A 22,374-nucleotide genomic window follows, 5' to 3' on the forward strand; every position below is an offset into this window, starting at 1 on the left:
AACACTTGCAACAACATCCGGCATGCGCCGACCAACACCAATTGCTGACACAGGTAGAAATAGGGTATATTTAAGAGAGAATAAGTAGAATTAATATTAGTATTAATGTTTTGGTGATTCAATAAAGGTCTTGCGACCAACAAAAAAATCTTTTTTTTTAGACTTGTACAATACAAGTCGATAACTTATATATTGTCTCATTAGTGTCATGCCTGCACCATGTAACATCAAAACGAGTTGCGAATCAGCGTCTAAGTGCAGTCATTCCCTCACGTAAACTCTACACGCGTGAGTGACGACCGCGCTTTAATAGCTCACTGCATCATTTTAATGATGATTTCAGAAAACTAAGAAACCTTAGCGCTAAGATATATTATATACTTGAGCACAAATATTAAATTGCTATAGCAATAAAGATATATAAAGGGTGATCCATTTCGAAGTTCCCTACTTTTTCAAAGAAAAAACAAAGAACTTCAAATTGAATGGGGAATGTTTATTATTATTCGAAGGAACATTCTTTGGCATTTATCTCTTAAAAAGTATCGCTTTCAATTGTTGACCCCGGTTATGTCTCAGATGGTATTTCGACTGTTAACTGGCGAATGACACGTGTTCAAAGAACATCACAGGAAAAAGTTTTACGGTGTGACACCACACAGTGGCTAATCGACCAGCCGAAAACGTGAAATTACGGTTTATGGCACGATGGTCACCATTAATGGCTACGTTCTCACCGGCATTCTTTTTAAGAAATAATACCTACAATTGTGGCGGTTATATCTGATTTTTAGCAGCGCTTGCTGAGCTCCCTGACGAACCAAAGGATCAAAGGCAGACACTAGAAGACATCATAAAATCAACTCGTTTCCATTTGAATTTGAGAAAAGGATGCTTTTCCTAACAAGCTCATCAGCTTTGCAGCTTCCGGCGATTCCGGCGATTCCGCTTTGAACGGGTACCCATACACAGTTAGCAAGCGCGAAGCTAGTATAGCCGCTCGGCTATCAGAATGAATGCACACCTTTCTAAAGGAAGTTACACTTCGGAACAGAATATCTACTGCTGCCTTAAAGGCATTCATCTCCGCTTAAAATACGCTGTTCTGATAGTCTTAAACTAGTGTTGATGGAGAGCTCCCGACTAAAGACTCCATCACCTAGTCTACCTCTTAACCATCCGTGTAAAGCTCATCAATGCCTTCGCCCCGAATAAAACCCCCTCACAGGTATTTGAGCTTAAAAGAAACCGCCAGGAGCAGGTTCTGCATTTCAGTGATGTAGATGCGGAGGAATGCAATCGAATCAATTGAAAATTTCTGACCGGGCCCTCTCATATACCCAGCTTCTCTAAGTCTTATAGCAGCATTCGCCGCCAAGCACCTACCAGGTGCAACGTCAAGAATGGCATGAGTGCCATTCATTTGTGGTGAAAGCTTCCCCCCTTCTCAATTGCTTCTGTACGATAAGTAGTACTATAAGATAGTCGATGGATAAGTACCAAGTACTTCAATATGTCCGGTTGAAGAATAGAGCCTCTTAATCAAAGTTACTCTACCCTTCTTCCGAGCATTAAGTTTGTTTGGCTGCTATATGCTAATAGTGTGTAGATATCGGCGTTTCCGACAAATGAGCAGCTTCTATGGAAGAAAACGATGCCTAAAGTTTCAGATCGACATCTAAAAACTCTAAAACTGAAGGACCGATGAACAGACAGATCGATATAGCTAAATTGGATCAGAACTTATGGCGGACGAACGGACAGACAGACATCTGGTACTCATCAATTCGTACTCCAAATGATTTTAATACACACAACTCAATAGATTGGATTCAAGTTGAGGATAGCCCTGCTATAGTTAGTTGAATTAAAAATTGTACTCCAATTCAACAACCAATTGTTGTGGATTGTTCTTTACAGTAATCATTAATTAATTAAGTTTAAGATGGCATGTTATGTGAGAAATTTGAAATTTGCAGAAACATCAATAGTTTGTATGTTTTCCTTCATTAGCTCGGCATTTCCCTATTCAGTGATGTTATTAATGAGTTTTCACCCTTTCAGCAAATAAACTCAGCACAATGCGGTCCAACATAGTGATGGCGCGGCGGCACCATGATTATCTCCTATTGCTTTTACTCCTCACGCAGGCGTTCCTAATCTGCTCGGCGCTACCCGCCGCATCCAATACGCTTGCCGCACAAAGTGGTGCTGGATTAAGCTCCACTAGCAGCAACAACAATGTTAGTGGCAACAGTGCCGTTAGCAATAGTAATATAAATAGCAATAGCAACAACAATGCCGTAGGAAATCCCAATGTGAGCATAAATAGTGGCAGCAATATTGCGAGCAACGTCACTGTTAGCGGCAACTCTATAAGCAGCAGCGGTAGCGGCGGCCTAGCCGTCGGCACGAGCGGCAACAATATCGATTTGCTTAGTGCAGCTGGCACAAGCGCGGTCGGCATCGGTGTACCTGGCGGCGGCAGTGGCAACAGCAGCAACATTAGCGTATTGCCGAGGGAGAAGTTGTACGAAAAGTGCACTGGGCCAGGTGATCCGGGTCCTTGCAAGCAATACATTTACAAATGGCGTTACGAGCCGCTCTCCAACGAGTGCACCACCTTCATTTGGGGCGGCTGTGATGGCAATCCGCAAAATCGTTTCAACACAGAGGCCGAGTGCTTGTATCATTGCATTGGAGGACCGCGTAAGTAAAAAACAAACAAAAAAAAAAATCGAAGGAAACATTTTTATTAAAAAACAACCGAATTAATTAATTTTTATTTTTTCTTCATGTTGTAGACACATTGCCTCCTTTTCTGCGTTCCACCACCAGTGAACCCAGCACCACCGAGTCAACACAGCAGTTGTCATCCAACACTGTGGGACCTGTGTATGGCGGCGGCGATGCTTCGGACTCCAGCCCTGTGCCTTTCGATCAGCGTGGCCCAGAGCTAACGTTTGCCGAAACGGGTCAGGAGAAAACATTCGTCTTTGCCAAGAATAACACATTCATCCAAATGGACGGTGACATTATACAAACATTTCAATTAAGGTAAGTTTGGCGTAGCAAAAAATGTATATGAAATTTTATAGAATATTTATTGAAAAAAATGTTGGAAGTTTTTTTTTTTTTTTTTTTTTTTTTTTTTTTTTTTTTTTTTTTTTTNTTTTTTTGTTTTGTTAGAAAAGGCATTTAACAACAATGCCAGCATAGTAAACGATTTTCGAAACTGGACCACTGTAATTTTTTTCTGAAAGTAGTGGTACTCCTCTAAAGTGCAGCCTCTTTCAAGGAGGTGAGCATTCGTTCCAAAAACAGTACCGCTGAGCTCGCTAACTGTGGGCTCAAAACTAATCAAGAGGTTCCTATCCTCACTAGAAGTATCATTAGCTACTTCATAATCAGACTTGTTCCGGTGCGACGGCGAAACAGAAGATTTCTGAACTACTTGACCTCGGCATAATTTATTTTGCCAAAATCGCACTTTCTTTTCCATTTTCCAGCTACACTGACGTTGAAACATCTCGACGGTCTTATCTTCTCCGAATAAGGAAACATATCTTGCAATTTTCAGCCGTTTCAATAAATTTTTGACCAAATCAAAACGTCTATCTTTTATTTACGAGTTTTGGGTATCATAACAGACCGGCCTTTCATCCGACCATATTCATATTTGAATAGCTCGGCCGGCAATCCATCGACTCCCGACGCTTTGTTGTTCTTCAGACAGTCAATTGCTATTCGAACTTCTTTATGGTCGGGTAATGAAACGTCTACTCCATCGTCATCTGTTGAGAAATCGGGTTCATCATCTCCTGGTCTAATGCTTTCACTACCATTCATCAGGTAGGAGTAGTCTTGCCTCTATAATTTCAGTATTCTCTGGACATCAGTCACTTGATCATCTTTGATGATTCTACTAAAGTATGCCCCGGTCTTGAAACCTTTTGTTAGTCGCGGCATTTTTGCGTAGAATTTTCGAGCATTACCCCTGTCGGCCACCTTGTCGAGCACGTACTCACGCTTTTCGGCCTCTCTCTTGGTTTGTTTGCATAGGCGTCTCGCTATCCTCTTCAACACTCGAATCTATCCCATGCCACACGTGTTATGATGAGGCAATCGACCTAACCTAACGTAAATTATTTAAGTAAAACGTTCATACATAACAGTTGAATTCAGAATGTATAAATGTATACATACGTATATCAGCAATACGAATAAGATATAAATGCAGTATCTACATATGAACATATCTATGTGCAAGGATGCGCACATGCAAATGAATCGAGCTGCAAATATTATAAATTGCTGTTGGTTCTTATGGATTTGAGGCAAGCGGCAGGCTACAGGCTACAACTTTAAATGGCAGACCAGGCTGCTTCCAAGAGCATTCATAATGAGTGATTACAGCATGAGTTCCTTGATTGCTTGCGCTGCATTGTGATGGACCTTGTGCAGCGTGTGCTTGAGAGCTTTGAAATTGGCTTCGAAACACTCGCACACAAATCTCATTCAAGTATTCCAAATACATTTTATTTACTCAAATGCAAAAACCAGCTGGCAATCAATCAGCAATCAGCTAGCGTTTGCACAACTAATCATGAATTTTAGCCTCTCCTGTGTACAACATATGTTTGCGAACTGCGAAGATTAATAAGTATTTACTCAAACCCCATAGTAAATTTCGTTCAAACAAAAAATATAAAAATTATTATATTATAGAATTATATTTATTATTCTGTTATATTATTGTCTGGTTTTATAAAGCTTGATCAGATCTGACTATTTACTAAAGTCATTCCTAAATTAACTTAGGAAGTAACATCACATTTCAGTGTCAACTTCGGTATTGAAAAAGTTTACATACCGGGTAAATCGAAAGTCGATACCGACTTTAACACTGGCTCTTTCCACATATTATATTAATATTCAAATCTACATACATATATACTATGCAGTATTGAGTTCAAGAACAAGAAAAAACTCAAATTCATTTGCTCAGAATGTAGCTATAATACCCTCTACATTACAAAAGACATCTTAAAAACTTTATTTTGATCGGTCAGTTGGTATGCCTATATCATAGTCAATCGATTTGAATGAATATTCTTCGGAGACTGCTCCGTTGCCTTGTTCAATATGTCCGTTTTCTGAAGATAATTCATCGAACGAAAAAATTTTTGTTACAAGCACTTGATTCCGATCGTTCAGTTTGTACGTTCTGACCAATACGCGGTTTCTAGGGAAGAAAATGACATTCGCAAAATGAAAAACTGTCAGTTTTGAGCAGTCTCCGAAGAATATTCATTCAGATCCTTCTTAGTCTTGTATATCCAGGCATATTAGATGGCTAAATCTAGGTGTTTAGCCACTGCTACCACAATAAGTTGATTCGCATATGCAATTAGTTTCATATAAAGGATTCTAAAACTCTCTTGATGTCTTGGTCAGTATCGAATAATAACCGCCTGTTTACAAAATACCTCATGACAATTTTCATAAAATATTGAGGACCACGTATATCATACAGAGCCTTGATTATCTTTGACCACTATGCTGGGTTGAAAACATTTTTCATATCCAGAGTGATCAACGCGCAATACTTTTTGTTCCGCCTTTCCATCACTTGCCATCACCTTAATGCGTCAATGATGGACCACTTTTTCATTAAGCCGTACTATCTTTCTGATTTCTAACTCCAAGCAGTTTCTTACTATGCTTTTGTACACTTTGCCAAATGTGTCTAACCTCCACAGAGATCGATATGATGAAAGTTCCTCTGGCGGATTTTTTGGTTTAGGAAGTAGAACCAATCGCTGCACTTTCTACGGGTTGGAGAATATCCCTTATTTTAACCACGCATTGTACATTTTTGCGTGTACTTTTGGTTGCAAAGTCAAAGCCCTTAAATCTGTGATGAATACTAGGCGCTTTATCGATACAAGAGATCCAACATTAGCTCTTTGTGAATCTCCAGATCTAGGATCATACAAAGCGTCGAAAATAGCCATTTTATCATGATTTGTTATTCGATTCTTGCGACTTCTTTATAACGCTTACAGTTTAAGAAAATAGCTTCCTGCAGCTTCTGTACCCAATGCGTACTGAATGTATAGTCCCAGTATAGTCAGCGAGATGAAATTGAGCTTTTTAACCTTATTTATATTGTTGAGTAATGTTTTATAAAGCAAATATATAAGTTATAATTTGCATCTATTTTTAGACTTTGCCGAGAGATCTCATTTCAATTTCGTACGCGTCTACCACACGGTCTACTCGTCTATCATAACGTAAAAAATCCGGATCGTATTAACTTAGACCCATATGCGCTATATGTGATTGTGGAAAAAGGGCAACTGAAGGTTGTGCACGTGTTTGGGAAACACTCGACAAGCGTTACCGTGGGCGAAGGACTCAATCGTGACGAATGGCACAGTGTGATGGTAAAATTATTATACATATATATTATATAAATCTACTATTTATATGACATCATATTTAATGTACATATTGGAGTAGCTTTCTTTAAAACTTTTCTTGCTGATAAAGTCATAAATGTGCGTGCAGATACATATTTTTTTTTTATAACTCTAATTGAACTTAGTAACCTTAGTGGGGTTTACGACCCCAAATGGGACGAAAGCTTGTCTGTACAAGTATCATCCATCCCATACTAACTTATGGTGCGTTGTGGTGAAAGGCAGTATTTAAAAAGTGCCGCATTACACCACTGGATTAGGTGTAACGGACTTGCTTGCTGAGAATTACGGTCGCAATGGAAAATGCATGGCTTTCGAGTGTATCCTCCACTTCCGTCCAATACATTTTCAAGTTAAGTATGATGCAATGCTTAAGTCATTGGAGTCGACGTCACTAGGGATATGGTATGAACTCGATCTCTACTCCCAGTAGAAAAGAATGGATCTGGAGTTCTGGATAGTTCCAACGGATTCCGAAAGGCGGATGACTACAATTCCGTCTTGCATTCCGAAATAGTTGGCAGACAAAAGTTGGACTTTTGCTCTAACCAGCAAGTCCATAAACCTTCCAGTCGACAGCATCACTTAAGGCTCTTCATAGCGCCATTACCAAGTCTAACTTTAATAGATTCTGCAAAAAAGCAATAACTTGACTCTTAGCATGTAACTCATCTGAGTATCCAGTCATAATACCGAATACCATACGAAAAGGTAGACGAGTTGTCCCGCTCATGCACAGCTGGAAGCACGATACCCCTAACTTGATCCAAACCATTCAGCTTGTTTGAGGCAATGAAACCAAGAGGGGCAACACAATTCATACCACAAAGTTACTTTAAGGTAGTGTTGATGGTAGGCAGTCCAATAACCTCCTACTTCTATAAAATAAGGAACTTAGTATTAAGTAGTATAGGGGTCATTCCTAGGCACCTACCCTTAAGATTCCATCTTCAAAAAATCAGAAAATCGGAAAAGTGGAGCCAGCGGAAAGCAGAGCAGGTGCGAAATATGATGAGAAGCTGAAACATTATCATTGTGAATATCAAGCCCTCTGCCAGATAAGACTGGACATTGATTGTTTGATTGATAAACGAGGAATGTCTATTACTTAAAGTTTATCTCTATACACCGACATATTCCAAAAACTTCTGCCTAAAAACTTTCCATAGGTATGGAGAGTTTGGTGCGTGATCCTGTGACGCCTGCAATGATTCTCTCCAACGTTTTCGAGCCAACAGTGTACCACTTAATTGTACTATTCCCAAGCAGTAGCTCGAGAGTGGAATCATTCATTTCAGCTTTTCTGCCAAGACCTTTTGGTGAAATTCACCTTTTGGTAATGCTGATCTTTGGCAGAAGGGCCAATAGTCTTACACCACTTAAATCTTTCATCCGCTGGGACCAGGTTACCTTATCTCTGCCATACCCTTCTGCTGTCATTTGTAGCAGTGTTTGTTTGGCTGCCTGACCGATTATTAGATGAAGTTGTGCTCAAGCATGACTTCAAGTGCGGCCATTAGACAAGTTCGTAATGCACGCGGTAGCACAATCGGCCTAGTGATGTCCAAAGTGGCGCCGCCTACGGTTTGACGATCCTGTGCCTCCAACCAACCAAGTAAACTTGAACTCAACATTCTGCGAAAATGAGCTTAATGCACGAAAACAATGGACTATATATATATATAGAGGTCTGCGGTTATGCTTAAATCCAGTGTCTTACAAATTCATATGTACTACAAGTAGTTCACACATATTTCTCTTATTCTCCGAGTACTCAAATCACTATCTCTCGCAAAAGCATCACAGTCCTCCGCTTGCTGCTGTCCCCCACTTATCAATCACACATTTTGGCATTGATTGTTGAAAGCGACAAAAACACTGCAGTCTCGTACGATCAACCAAATGTGTGGCAACAACATTGCTTAACGTCGAGCAAATATACATACATACATACATATTTACTCATTCCCTCATATCCAATCACATAAAGGTCGCAGAATTTATGAGTATAGCTTTCATCAAGTTCTACTCGGTGAACTCTTGAAAAATGCCGATGATAGTCATTAATAACGCTCCCGTTGAATGCATTTTCTTGTTGCATTCATTTTTGTTTATTTTTTTTTTTTTGTTTATTTTAATTTTGCTTCCAATCTTTTTATTGTTCTCTAAACCTGCTTTTGCAGTGTGCGAAGAAAATCAAATACAAATGAATGCAATTTAGGAATTTATCTATCATTGATGGGAGTTCAATCATTCACAGTTGTGAATCTAAAACAAAAGACATGTATGTGTGTGTTTGTGTGCATGTGTGCGCATTACCCACTTACGTTGATGCGGATTCTACCGCAAAATGCACTTAAGCAGGCGTCAGACATTGCAAACTGAAAGTACTTTCAATTTAAAACTGTTAAAATTTGAAAATGGATTGAAGGAATTGTGACGCTTAGTATTCCAAAATTAGTTTCAAAACAAGCAAGAAATTAATTTCGGTTGCAGCGAAATCATAACACCTTTCACATATACATAGAAGAACTGTATTTTGATCGGTCAACTTGTTTGCCAGCAATTACTTCGGAGATTGCACGATTACCTCAGACAGCAAATCATGCCGAGTGACACGATCCTTAATATTGCAGTTATTGGCATTTTAGGAGTGACTTTCGACAGTCTCTGCTCCTTCATTGCACTATCGCCAAAGTACAGAGCCACAACAAATTCCAAAAAGAGAAACGTTGTTGGCTACTTATAAGGTAATTGGCCGGCCGGTCCTTAACCACGACAGGCGAGGAGACCACAAACTTGTCAGAACACAGCACTCCAGACTACGAGAAGATGCCTCCCATAGTGGAGCTAGTCTGCTTCCAGTTAAGGGGCATAATGAATTCTTTCAGAGAAATCATCCCTCCTAGGGGTACGAAGAGGTTATTCCTCAATTATGTCAACGATATCAAACAATACGCCGACCAGTCGTCGGACGCAACTAGCTTCCAGCAAGTCCTGACTGCCATTCACCGTGGAACCATTAAAACCTTCACCGACTCCTTCTCAGTAAGTCGCATAATTGGAGTCAAAATGCCACCAATTAAAGAAGACGGTCTCGAGTTACCGCGAAAAACGAGAGTGACCTTTGTGCAGCTTCGTTCTGAATATTGTATGACCTGATGAGTCCCCACATGACACTAGCCAGCTCTTTGCATACCCTGCTAACTCTGCACATCTGACACCCTTCTCCTTTGGGTTCGGTTTGATGCCAACATCGAAAAGTACCTTCCCAAATCACTGTTTGAGTGTTTACAAAGAGAAAAGTAATTTTTAACAACCGTAAGTTTCAATTTTTACTGATTCCTAACCTCTGCATGCCGTAGCAAAAGCAGCACTTGCAAGTTGTCTACGCAGTTTCAGAAATCTGAAATGAAATAATTAATACAACCTCATTCTATTCAGGTTTAACCCTTTTTGATGCATCCTCTTAACCACAAATCAATTTCTTTCTATGTCAGTCGATTCCATTTATCTTAGAAATTTCAATTTCATATATGTATTTGCGTACCCATATGCGGCTGAGCCAAGCATTCAGTAGAGAGGTCTCCTAACTGCAGTAAAAAGTGGTGCCAAGAGTTTGAATGAGTGTGTGTGTGTGCGTGCTTGGATTGTCTCAGGTCATTCAGCAAACTAATGCTTCTTCTTTGCTGTCCATCATCGATCATTGTAGGTACGCATCGATGTCCATGGCGCAAGATTGATTGCACGCGTTGACAACAGTCAAGAGGAAGTTTACCTGAAGGGTTTGAACCACGACACCAACTATGGAGTGTCGACGAATCTGCCGTCTGTGGTGCTGGTCGGAGGTGAGTATTTAGCGTTTTGATACATCATTTTTTAGCTACAATAGACCATAATTGTTATTTCATACATATGTACATAGCTATATCGATATAGCGCAGAAGAGAGCTATGCAAAATTGTAAATAACCAGTATAGAAATATTGTTTATTGTCCGAACGAATCAGAGCTATTCTGACAAAAGTAGCTGTACGTCATAAAAAAATTTGAACTCGTAGTCAAATTAAGAACACCTTAAAAATCCCACAGAACTTTTTTCTTCATATTTATTGAGTAGTGTCATTTTTAATGCATTATTTGCAACTCTGAGATTAGAATTAAGAGTGCATCCTACCCGCAACACGAGATATTCTTAGCCCTGTTGAGAATATAACTATTTCTTCATTAGCTTTATAGTATTAGCTCAGAGTATTTTTTTCGTTAAAGCATAGTTTTATATAAAAATATATTTTAGGTGTCAGCTATGTCATTCAACTATTACGTCTACCCTTTATTACATACGACTTGCAAATGTTTGTTCTCGTTCGTCGGCAATCGTTCCGTCTCTTCATGGTTGCATTCAGTAGGCCTGTCCAGATCGTGTTGTCCGCAATTCTCCTTCAATCTGCTGTCCAGACCTGTCGTATTCTTTTATGGCTTCCATTTTGAATTAAAAGTTCCCCTATTCACTTTCTGGTTCTTGGATGTATTCTCTGCAGGATTTTTATACTCTCGCAACAAAGTTGCTAAAGAGAGCATTATAGTTTTATTCACATAACGGTTGTTTGTAAGTCCTAAAACTAAAAGAGTCAGATATAGGGTTATATATACCAAAGTGATCAGGGTGATGAGTAGAGTTGAAAACCGGATGTCTGTCTGTCCGTCTGTCCGTCCGTCTGTCCGTCCCTGCAAGCTGTAACTTGAGTAAAAATTGAGATATCATGATGAAACTTGGTACACATATTTCTTGGCTCCATAAGAAGGTTAAGTTCGAAGATGGGCAAAATCGACCCACTGCCACGCCTACAAAATGGCGGAAACCGAAAACCTATAAAGTGACATAACTAAGCCATAAATAAAGATAAAGATTTTGAAATTTGGCACAAAGGATCGCATTAGGGAGGGGCAGATTTGGACGTAATTTTTTTGGAAAAGTGGGCGTGGCCCCGCCCCTACTGAGTTTTTTATACATATCTCGGAAACTGCTATAGCTATGTCAACCAAACTCTACAGGGTTGTTTCATTCAGGTATTTCCATATACAATTCAGAAATGGAAGAAATAGGATAATAACCACGCCCACCTCCCATACAAAGGTTATGTTGAAAATCACTAAAAGTGCGTTAAGAGTCCATTAAATTTTACGGAAGAAATATCAGAAAGAAGCATCACCCAGGCTTTCTTTAAAAATTGAAAACGGGCGTGGCGTCGCCCACTTATGGACCAAAAACCATATCTCAGAAAGTACTCAACTTATACCAATACCAAAATTTCGAACCGTTGATTTCTCTAGTATATTTTACCCTTTTATTACATTTTGTTTATGTTCTCCTTCAATGAAGTTAGAAAAATTTTAGCACCTGAGCTATTTCCAGTCTACTTACTCGAGAAGAATCTAGGAGGGTCCATACATATAGCATGTAATAGGTTGTGAGTTCATATCATGCATTTAACGGTTGCGATGGGTTCTTCTATTTACCACAACATAATGCTCTTGTTGGTAGCAAAAAATTTACAATAGTGTTGGTATTGCTGGGGTTTCACTTTATCGCTGTAGTGCAATTTAATATTTGCATGCCGAACTCACGCCAATTTATTTACACTTACACACACTTTATATACACGTACATATACACTCACAAACACACGCTTTCATGTGTTTCAAACTCACTGAATTGTACAACAATTTATTTATAAAAATTTTTTTTACTCTTACATGTTAATTAATCTTCATTATGGACATGGAAAACGCAACCGCAACGATAAAAACAAAAACAACAACAACAACTATGTATATGCAATCAACTTTAAACGCAAAACAACGTTGGATCAAAATGGCCAAAACTTTGTAAAACACCAACACCAACAACAAAAACCAATGCCGTAACCACAACTAACCAAACACAAAAACGTAATAACCTGCTGCGTTCTTTCTCTCAACACCGGCTATGTGTGGTGCTCGCTGGCGTATACGTAACACACACACACACACTGCACCGCAGGTCTTTCATCGGAGGAGAAACTGCATGGCGTCAAGTATATCATTGAATCATTTGTGGGCTGCATCCGGAATGTTGTGCTGAGTTCGGGTAAGGCAGCATCCGATTTGCTGCCCATCGCCCCGCTTGTGGCCACCAAGCACGAGAACGTCAATGAGGGCTGCTCCGACAAATGCAATTCCAGACACAATTTGTGTTTTGTGGGCTCCCGTTGTATTAATCACTATTATGACATTTCATGCGATTGCTTTGGCACCCCATACGAAGGCGAACACTGCGACATTTACAGTAAGTATCTAAATATTAGTTAGAACGTTACAGTTAGTAATAAAAACCGCTCAAAAACCATGAAAACAAATCACAACAAGGAGTTTGTTAAATGAAAATGGTTTATATGAGTAACTGCGGTAGATGCACCATTTATATGGGCGAACCCACTAGGAAATTACTAACACCATATATGTCTGGTAATTTTAATGTATGTAGTAAAAGTTTTTTTATAGAATTAAATGCAATATTTCGCATAATTTTTACGTTAGTTCTGCCAGAAGTGGTTAGAAACTTTAGTTGGAATTAGAATTTTCAAACATAAATTTAAATGTTGCTTGTAGCAAATATGCCGTTTTAAGGAGTTTATGGTCGCCTTAAATCCATTTTATCTTAATATGCATCAAATCCTGTTTTATACTTACTATTCTGTTTTTTTTTTGTTTTTTTGTTTTTTGCTTTGCTTCTAATATTTTCTTAAACATTTCAATTTAATAGCTATTTTGTAATATTTGCTATATTTCAATTTTTTCTATAGGCGACAACTATACAATGTATATATGCATATTTTTTCAAGAAATCTTTCCGTAAAAATAGTTCTCAGAGCCAACTAATCAAAAAAAATCCTTAATAATTTCCTAGTAGTTCTAAATTGGTCCCAAAAAATACAAATGATTCTTAAAAGGTCCCGAAAAAATTACCAACGAGAGTCGAACGAGTCAAGCAATGGAAAACCAAAATCATGTCATGCCTCGAACAGGGAGACCCAGAGACATACTTACATTCTGACAAACGAGCACCCGCAAATTGTAATTAAATTCGCCGGCTAAATGATATAGCTAAAAAATATATAGAAAATAAAGCCAAACAGTTTGTTTACAGCAGCTGCGAAAGTCGGTACAGCTCAGTAGTGCGTTGGGATTTAACAATGGATAGAAATATTAAACAAAGAATTTGTCTTTAATTTTGTATTTCCAACCACATTTCGTGGCGAAATCCTTGCGAATGTTAGAAAAGACTCACGCTGATTCAGTTTTATCAGAAATGCAAGCCTACGAGTGGTACAAAGCCCAGATATTAAAAAAATTAAGTATATGCTTCTCGAAATTCGTCAGGCCAGTGTTAGAGAAATGGCCAGACAGAGTAAAATAACTGCCGATGAGACATGAGTTTATGAGCTCGACTTCTAAAAAAAATCAACAATTACACTAGTTTACAGCAAAAATGTTCCATGAACGCCACTATACAATTTGTATGTGGAATCGCTCGCTGATTCCGAAAATCGAATAATTTTAATAATAAAAGTGAATGAAATTTCCTAAAAATATTGTCTACTCCATTTTCCATAGGCCTTATAATTTCTGAGAAATTGATTAATCATTTCGTATACATTGACCTTGCGCGACTTGGATATATTTATTTGATCATGTACAACTTTAATATTTATCCATGGGTTTTGTTCGCTGGCAGCTTAGTTATTTATAAAGAAACAGGACTTCATATAAAATTAAAAAAAATTAAAAAATATCTATTGTTTTAAAATTTTTTCCAATCCAAAGTTTATTTTTTTTTTTTTTAATTTTTTCATAACAAAATTTAAAACCACGAAGTGATTAATCAAATTCTCAGAAATTATAAGGCCTATGGAAAAATGGAGTAGACAATATTTTTAGGAAATTTTATTCACTTTTATTTTCTATAATTTGCAGTAAGATTGCTCAACTGGTCAGTGAGATATACATGATTAAATGAAGAAAGCTTTTTTTTTTTTKKTYKAATAACGGTAAATTGCAAATATCTCAAAAACGTATCCATAAAAAAAAATTTACTCGACAGCGAGCCATTTCACATATAAATTGGATAGTGGCATCCGTGGAACAAAAAACAAATTCATATTTGTGATCCAGTGTTATCAGAACGGAGGGCAAAAACACGAAACGAAACCAAAAAACGTCACCGACGAATACTCATTACTATTCGATATTCGTGGCTTAGTGCGTCATGAATTTGTTCCGGAGGGACGGACGGTCAATACCGTGTTCTATTTGGCCGTATTGAATGGTTGAATAGCATTTCGTGCATTGAATGCCATCGATCAGCCACCGTATTCACCAGATTTGACTCCGCATGACTTTTCATGTGGCTGATGACTAAATGTCAACCCAAAAAGTGCTTATGAAAAGTGTTTCGAGGACTAGAAAAATCGTTGTCATACGTGTATTATATTTGGTGATAGTTACTTTGAATGAGAACTCTTTTATTTGATATAATATCTTCATGAAATGTTACATGAATTATTGCTCCACACAAGCTATAACATCTAGAGAAATTTTTCAGGTGGCGTCATTACAGCATATAGCTGTCATACAAACTGAACAGTCAAAATAAATTTTTTATATGAAAAACTTTTTCATCTGACAAGATATCTTCACGAAATTTGGCATATAGTATTTTCTGAGGCAATGATACAATCTTTGAGGAAATCTTTCAGAGCGGACCTTCTTCTTTACTGGCGTACACACTACTTAGGTCGTTTCTTCTGTTCGCAACGACTTCTTCTTATGACTGTCAACAGTGACGTGGGAGCCTAGTCGCGAGAGCGACGATTGTTTGTTTGAGATCAGGAGATATTTTGTCTTGCCCTCGTTCACTGCCAGACCCATTTGCTTTGCTTCCTTGTCAAGTTTGAAGAAAGCAAAACTAACGGTCCTTTAGGTTGCCTGCACTTGATGCGAATTTCAACAGATTATGTGGCCTCACGATCGATAGGGTTGTGTTTAGTATCGCGCCGGTTAATTTTGGCTCACCGTACCTAAATGAGAAAACCAAATGGAAAATTTTAAACACGCATGTATGCTTAAATTATCGAACTTTGCGATCGATACACTATCCAGTGCATCATTCCGTGGGGACAGGTGCACAAAAGGAAATTGATAAATGTAAAGCATTTATGTACATTTGGAGTTCAGTAATATCCGAATGGTAAAGTTGATGGATTCACCCGTATATGAACGGTTTATCTGCCATGTAAATAGCTCAATTCTCAAATTTTTTACTCAATCTTTTTGGCAAAATTGTAGTCTTTTAAAATTGTTGAACTCTGGCAAACAAAAATGAAGGAATATTTCGAAAATTGTCAATTATAACAAGTGTCATTAAACATTTTGAAAAAATTCAGTTAATGGATCAAATTAAAAACAAACAAATCAGCTCACACAACAAAAATAAGCAACGACTTACATTTAATCAAAATACATCAACGCCAAAAACAATATGATTGTGACACTTTGATTTCGAAATATTTATGTGCCTTCATCCCTGTTTCGTTCAATTGTTTCGCGGAATTGATATATTTGAAGTCAAATTTTGTCGTGTCTCAAACCAAACCAAGGCTCACTTGAAAATCATCACCATTCATCAACGCAGTCAGATATCATAAATCCTCATATATGCACAAAATGGGTAAACGACAGCGCAGCCTCTTTCGCGGTTCTTTTACGCAAAAACTCATGTACAAGCAACACAAGGAAGCGCTCAGTAAAATTTCCAGCGCCGTCGATATTGGTCCACCTCACATCAAAAAGGATGTCTACCTAAATATGAGAGGCATGCGTGACGACAAGTACGCTTTAAAGCGTATCATTAAAGAAAATATAGAGCTGCTGGAGAGACTCAATCAAATACGACGTACGCACGGCTTGAGCAATAGCTACAACACGCACAAGCGTATTTCACAAACCAAGCTGCATCATTTCTTGCGTCGCATTGATGATATTGAAACGGAGAATCAGTTTCTGGGCTGCCGCCTCTTGCGTGTCAAGCCGATGCTATCGAAGTCTGGCATACCAATTTCGGCACGCAGCAGCAGCCGTTTGAAGTTTGAGCGGTCGCATGTTAGTCTAAAAATTCGTGAGAAATTGCTCATGGACCAATTGCTGCATCCAAAAGTTTTCTTAGACTTGGAAGTGAAAGACATCCGGCCATTAGGACGCATTGTCATACAACTCTACACAGAAGCTTGCCCCGAAATGGTATTGGAGTTTGCACGCACATGCTCCGAAAAAAAGTCAGACTTATTCAAATTTATACGTATTTTTCCCGGTTTGTGGCTCGAGGGAGAGATCACTGTCAAAAATCGCGTTTTGAGCAAATCAAATTTCCAGCATGAAATGAACATGATAAGACACGACTCCGGTTCCTGCATACTTTCGTTTGCCAAATGTTATCTAACTAATGGCTTTCCATATGGATTGCTCAATTTTACGATTAGCTTTAAACCCATGCCTGTCCTCAATGGCGAGCGTGTAGCCTTCGGTGAGTTAATTGCTGGCCATCGAGTATTGGAATGCGCGCAGGACTATGGCACAAAAAATGGCAAAGTCAGAAAGGAGATTATTGTCGTAAACAGCGGTCTCAAAGCTTATATTGACGTCTGAAATATAATTCAAATTAATAATTTGAAAATTTAATACAATTTGTAAACAAAAAAACTTCTCATTGTCTCTGCTGTCCCCCAACCCTTATCTTTGTGGTTTTTATATACATTTAAAACAAAGAAATAAAAAGCAAAAAAATTGAAGACTTTTCGATCAAACTCTCAAGAGATTTAAATTTAGAGAGATTAAACGATAGTACAGGTTAAGGGCATTCGTGGGTTTTTAATGCGCTCAACTTTATCCATGTCGCTCTTGAGCTCAAACAGTTCGTCGTTCGTTCCGCTTCGCCACACATCGTTTGCACGAACGGCTTTGAACACCTTGCAAAAAAGAGTTCTCTCGAATGCTTTTTGATCTCGGTTCGTTATCAACCATGTTTCCGACGGAAACCACAAGACACTTATAGAGCATAATTTTTTGTTTTTCGGGAGAGGAATCTGCTGCTCAATTTCCTACCGATTCCAAAATAGCAGCCATAGACCAGAGTTATTTTGCATTTGATCTGCAAGCTTAGCTTTTTGGCGATACTTATGCCGGTCCTAAAATAGAAAAAGTCGTTCAAATTCTTAGCTGCCAACAAGGCCGGATAAAATCCGGATCAACTCCCATAACGTAGAACCGGCTATTGTGGGAATTGCGGAGCTTCGTTCTAGATACTTCAGCAGGTTAAACACCTAGTTATCTAGACCAGACCCACACCAACAGTACGTTTCCTGAGTCTACCGTTGGCTGACATCGATGACCGCTTATCTAATTCTCACCATCCGGGAATTGGTATCTGTTATAACATCAACAACAACAACGTAGCTCACAAGTCGCGAGGAATATTTTTATGTGGAGTTCTGGTACTTTCTCTTGACCAAACTCTTTCGCTTCTTTTTCTACGTTAAGGTTTACGATGTCAATAACATGTGCGTACCTTGTCCTCTTATACTAGATAGTGCTATTGCGGTGTATCTGTTATTGAAGAAAGTGCCCGAAAGATATCGAAAGTCTTAGGAGAGGTGTTTTGGCGGATCTGTTGGTTGTGCTCAACGTCATTCTATATTAAATGAGTTTTGCAGGGATACCAAATGTAGACATGGCGTTGAACATGGAACTCTTGTCAATGCTCATAAAAAGTTGATGGCTGTTGAGCTGTTAAATCTAATTTTTTTTAAGATAGCCTCCAAATATGATACAATTACTAGCACATACAATTTGAATCATTCACCACTTACCTTTATAATCATTTAACTAAATTTTATTCATTTTTATATTTCCTCCACCAACACAGCGGCAACGATAATGACTCTACGTGGCTCTAGCTATGTCTCGTATCGCATTTACGACTGGAAGGATCGAGTGCACTCTTCGAACACCCGCATTAGCCTCATGTTTCGCACACAGTTCGACGATTCAGCGCTTTTCTATGCCAGCGGCGAATCACTGAAACATCAATACATCGCCGCCTCAATAAAAAATCAATCAATTCATGTGGAAATGGATTTCGGTGATAACGTGCTGTCGACAGTGCTCACTGATGAGTTGACACGTAGTAATTGGCATAATTTAACCATTCACCATGAGCGACGCACAGTGCGTATCATACTTGATCAGCAAATGAAAGTGCTCGATATACCGGCGACATCAAGCGCCAATCTGCTATTCGATCCCGAAATTTACTTCGGCGGCGGCCCCGATTTACACAAGAAGAAGGGCTTACTATCACAGAACAATTTCGTTGGCAGCCTTAAATATGTCTACTATAATGATGTATCGATTTTATATGAACTACAAAAGAGTAATCCAAAAGTGCACTATCACGGTAAGTGAATAGCAACAGTGCTTTTAAAATAAATTATTGTTTATAACGCGAGAATTCAGTTTTTTATACTCTCGCAACAAAGTTGCTAAAGAGAGTATTATAGTTTTGTTCACATAACGGTTGTTTGTAAGTCGTAAAACTAAAAGAGTTAGATATAGGGTTATATATACCAAAGTGATCAGGGTGACGAGTAGAGTTGAAATCCGGATGTCTGTCCGTCCGTCCGTGCAAGCTGTAACTTGTCCCTGCAAGCTGTAACTTGAGTAAAAATTGAGATATCATGATGAAACTTGGTACACATATTTCTTGGCTCCATAAGAAGGTTAAGTTCGAAGATGGGCAAAATCGACCCACTGCCGACCATGGCGAAAACCGAAAACCTATAAAGTGTCATAACTAAGCCATAAATAAAGATATTAAAATGAAATCTGGCACAAAGGATCGCACTAGGGAGGAGGGGTGACACCCGAACTTAGCCCTTCCTTACTTGTTTTCGAATATTTTAGAACCAGTTTATTGTGGTTTCACATTACTTGTGAATGATACAGTAGTCGTGAATACGAAATTTACTCTTACGTTATGCCAATTCATATGAATTCATGTCATTCACTCACCTGCTTTCCCACCATGGAGTTCGAGTTTAATTAGTCGACGTTAGACATCCATTACAGTTGCTGGTTTTCACTGAACTTTGTTGAATATATAAAGTTCATACAGTCGATTATTTCATTTTAGAATTTTCATTCTGTTTTGTATTATTTTCAAAAGATCGTCCAAAGTTCAAGACTTAGATACTTTAGTATACCATGGAAAGTGTTAAAATAAAAAGCGAAAGTGTGCAGAGTATAAAAAACTGCATTTGATTGGTTGAAACTTACTTCAATCTCTAAAAGATGTGAGGGCAAATTATCTAAGAAAAATTGTAAGCTCATCTACTTCTCCAGCTTTTGAATTCCACGATTATATTTATGAAATTCGAAATATTATCATTGCGAACGTAAAAATGGTGTGGACTTAAGATTCTTCATCTGTACGATACTATCACTGACATCTGCATAAATTGTATACATAAAAAGTATATAAATTTCATCGCAGTCGTTGAATTTGTACAAGTTCTGTTTCAATCGTATCTTCGATACTTCTTCCGCATTAAGTACTGCAGTCTTTAAAGATAAGACTATACTAACTCTTTCTGTGAGGTGGATACCATATCGGAAATCAATGAAAACTATCCAATATAAACTAGACAACGCTTATTACTCAACGAAAGGGTCAAAAGATTATAATCATATTTGGTATATCATACACTTATATTTTAGGTCGTATGCTCATTTGACCGCCTGACTATATTTTGCTTCATAATGAGATATACGTGATAAAATTACATTGGAATATCACATATATTCACCAACATTAACAGATTAAAGTCAGTCGGCTTATTTGAATGGCAGTGGTAGGCAATCCATCGGCAACGCCGCTTTTTTGTTCCTCAGTCGGGTAATTGCTATTCGCACTTCTTCGTTGTCGGACAATGAAATGTCTGCTCCATCGTCATTAATTGAGGAATCGGGTTCCCCACCTCCTGATGTTATGCTTTCACTGCCATTCAGTAGGCTGAAAAAGTGTTCCGTTCATAACTCCAGTATGCTCTCAGCATCGGCCACTAGATCACTTCTGGGGGTTCTACATGAGTATGGTTTAGAAGCTTTCTGTTAGTAGCCACATTTTTTCGTAGAATTTGTGAGCATTACCTCTGTCACCCAACTTGTCAAGTTCTTCGTACTTAGACACTTCGGTCTCTCCAACACAGAACAGAAAATCGTTCGGCTGACTGTTGTGATTGCAGCTCCTCGATGTCAAACTTTCAGTATCAACCCAATTCGGGATGTTTCCTCGTGGAGGCTAAATTTACAGACCGTTGTGCCAAAGTTACCTTCTTTGCTCCATTGGCGGGACAGCGCTCATATCTCTTTACTCTCACTAGGAGTACTCAACTCAACCAGAGAGTTTTCCTCACTTGCGTGAACTTCTGCACATGACCCCATCCCCCTCTCCATACCACTACTAGGAAAAATGCGTTTTGAGTTTCATTTAGATACCTTACATATGGACCAATATATACTTTGCACTTTGACTTTCTTGCAAACTTAAAACGGGCACGTAGAAAGTGGGTCATATTTGCTCACTCTCTATTTCTATCTCTTTCCGATCTAACCATACTCAACACAAAGAACACTTAGATTTATTTATGTGTATTATCTGAGCACCATGTTGCATTTGATTATCTACAACGGAACGCACAGATCAATCATAAAACGTGCTTATTTCACATGCGCTTGTCGGCCGCCTCGCATAAATCATACTTTAATTGCGCACATATGCACGCTAAAACGAAAATTGCTCGATGAAAAGTCTAATATACAATTTCCTATGCGCATATTCAGTAGTATATAACTGTGTACGTAGTCAGACAGTGATATATTTGTGAAATTGCCAATGACTATTGCTATTTTCTAGGTGTCCTCGAGGCCGAATTCCTAGAGAACGAAGTCAACGTCATACCCATTACGTATCCCTTCGCAACATCTCACATTTGGTGGCCCATAAATCACGCCGAAGAATTTAATATTAAATTCGATTTCCGGAGTAGTCGTACAGCAGCCGTATTGGCATATAGTGATGTGACAACAGCATCCGGAAATGGATTTTGGGAGGTAAGTGTCAGTGCATCTATACTTTCGTACAAGTATGTGTGGGCGTGTGCGCATGAGACAGCAACGAGAACATTTCAACATTATACATATGAGTTCTAAGAGCGTTTAGTGTGCGTGCATATGTTAATGTATATGTATATGTGTGTGTGTCTGTGGGAGTGAGGCTGCATGTGGGCGCTGACTTTTTGAGCAGTGCAGTTACAGCAGCCAACAACAAAATTTGTTAACGTTCGTTAATATGAATTCTTAAAAGCTACATGCATGAGCATACATATAAAGCGGTGTAGTGGGGCTTGGGCGCATAATGCCGTGCGTGTTCATGAATTTGGCTTGCGTTGCTCGGATAAGCGCCGGAGCGTCAGTGACAATTGCAGTTCACAGCAGTTTTTGCATTACATCCAACGCTTTGCTGTTGTCGTTGTTGTTGTTGCCTAGCTTAATAATGCCGCTGTCAACTGCAAGACGAAATTGCTATGCTGTCGATATTGCGGAGAGAAATCGTCGAGGCGTTTGCAATGTGCCAGCGCCATCCCTTTGAAATATTACAGGAATTCCATTCATTGCTCGCACGCATACTTCATCGGCTGCAGTAATCGAAAAATTACAGCAATAAAAATGGAGCGAAA

At 38.7% G+C, this 22,374-nt stretch overlaps 1 protein-coding gene across 1 annotated transcript in view; it reads left to right on the forward strand.

The window, feature by feature from the left end:
* The window catches only part of LOC108970689 (contactin-associated protein-like 2), a gene marked incomplete at its 3' end in the record, with an annotated part of 60,648 nt that extends 38,900 nt beyond the window's left edge, over positions 1–21,748 (forward strand). The window contains exons 2-8 of the mRNA XM_018936211.1: positions 2,065–2,709; positions 2,805–3,057; positions 6,230–6,449; positions 10,198–10,333; positions 12,528–12,812; positions 18,504–19,034; positions 21,552–21,748. Of these exons, the coding sequence (XP_018791756.1) occupies positions 2,082–2,709; positions 2,805–3,057; positions 6,230–6,449; positions 10,198–10,333; positions 12,528–12,812; positions 18,504–19,034; positions 21,552–21,748 (2,250 nt within the window). The remainder of the gene's footprint in view (positions 1–2,064; positions 2,710–2,804; positions 3,058–6,229; positions 6,450–10,197; positions 10,334–12,527; positions 12,813–18,503; positions 19,035–21,551) is intronic.
* Positions 21,749–22,374: the final 626 nt, after the last annotated feature.

Source organism: Bactrocera latifrons, unplaced genomic scaffold (genome assembly GCF_001853355.1).
Source record: "Bactrocera latifrons isolate USDA-ARS-PBARC rearing strain unplaced genomic scaffold, ASM185335v1 scaffold_309, whole genome shotgun sequence".
In the NCBI taxonomy this organism is placed as follows: Eukaryota; Metazoa; Arthropoda; class Insecta; order Diptera; family Tephritidae; genus Bactrocera; species Bactrocera latifrons.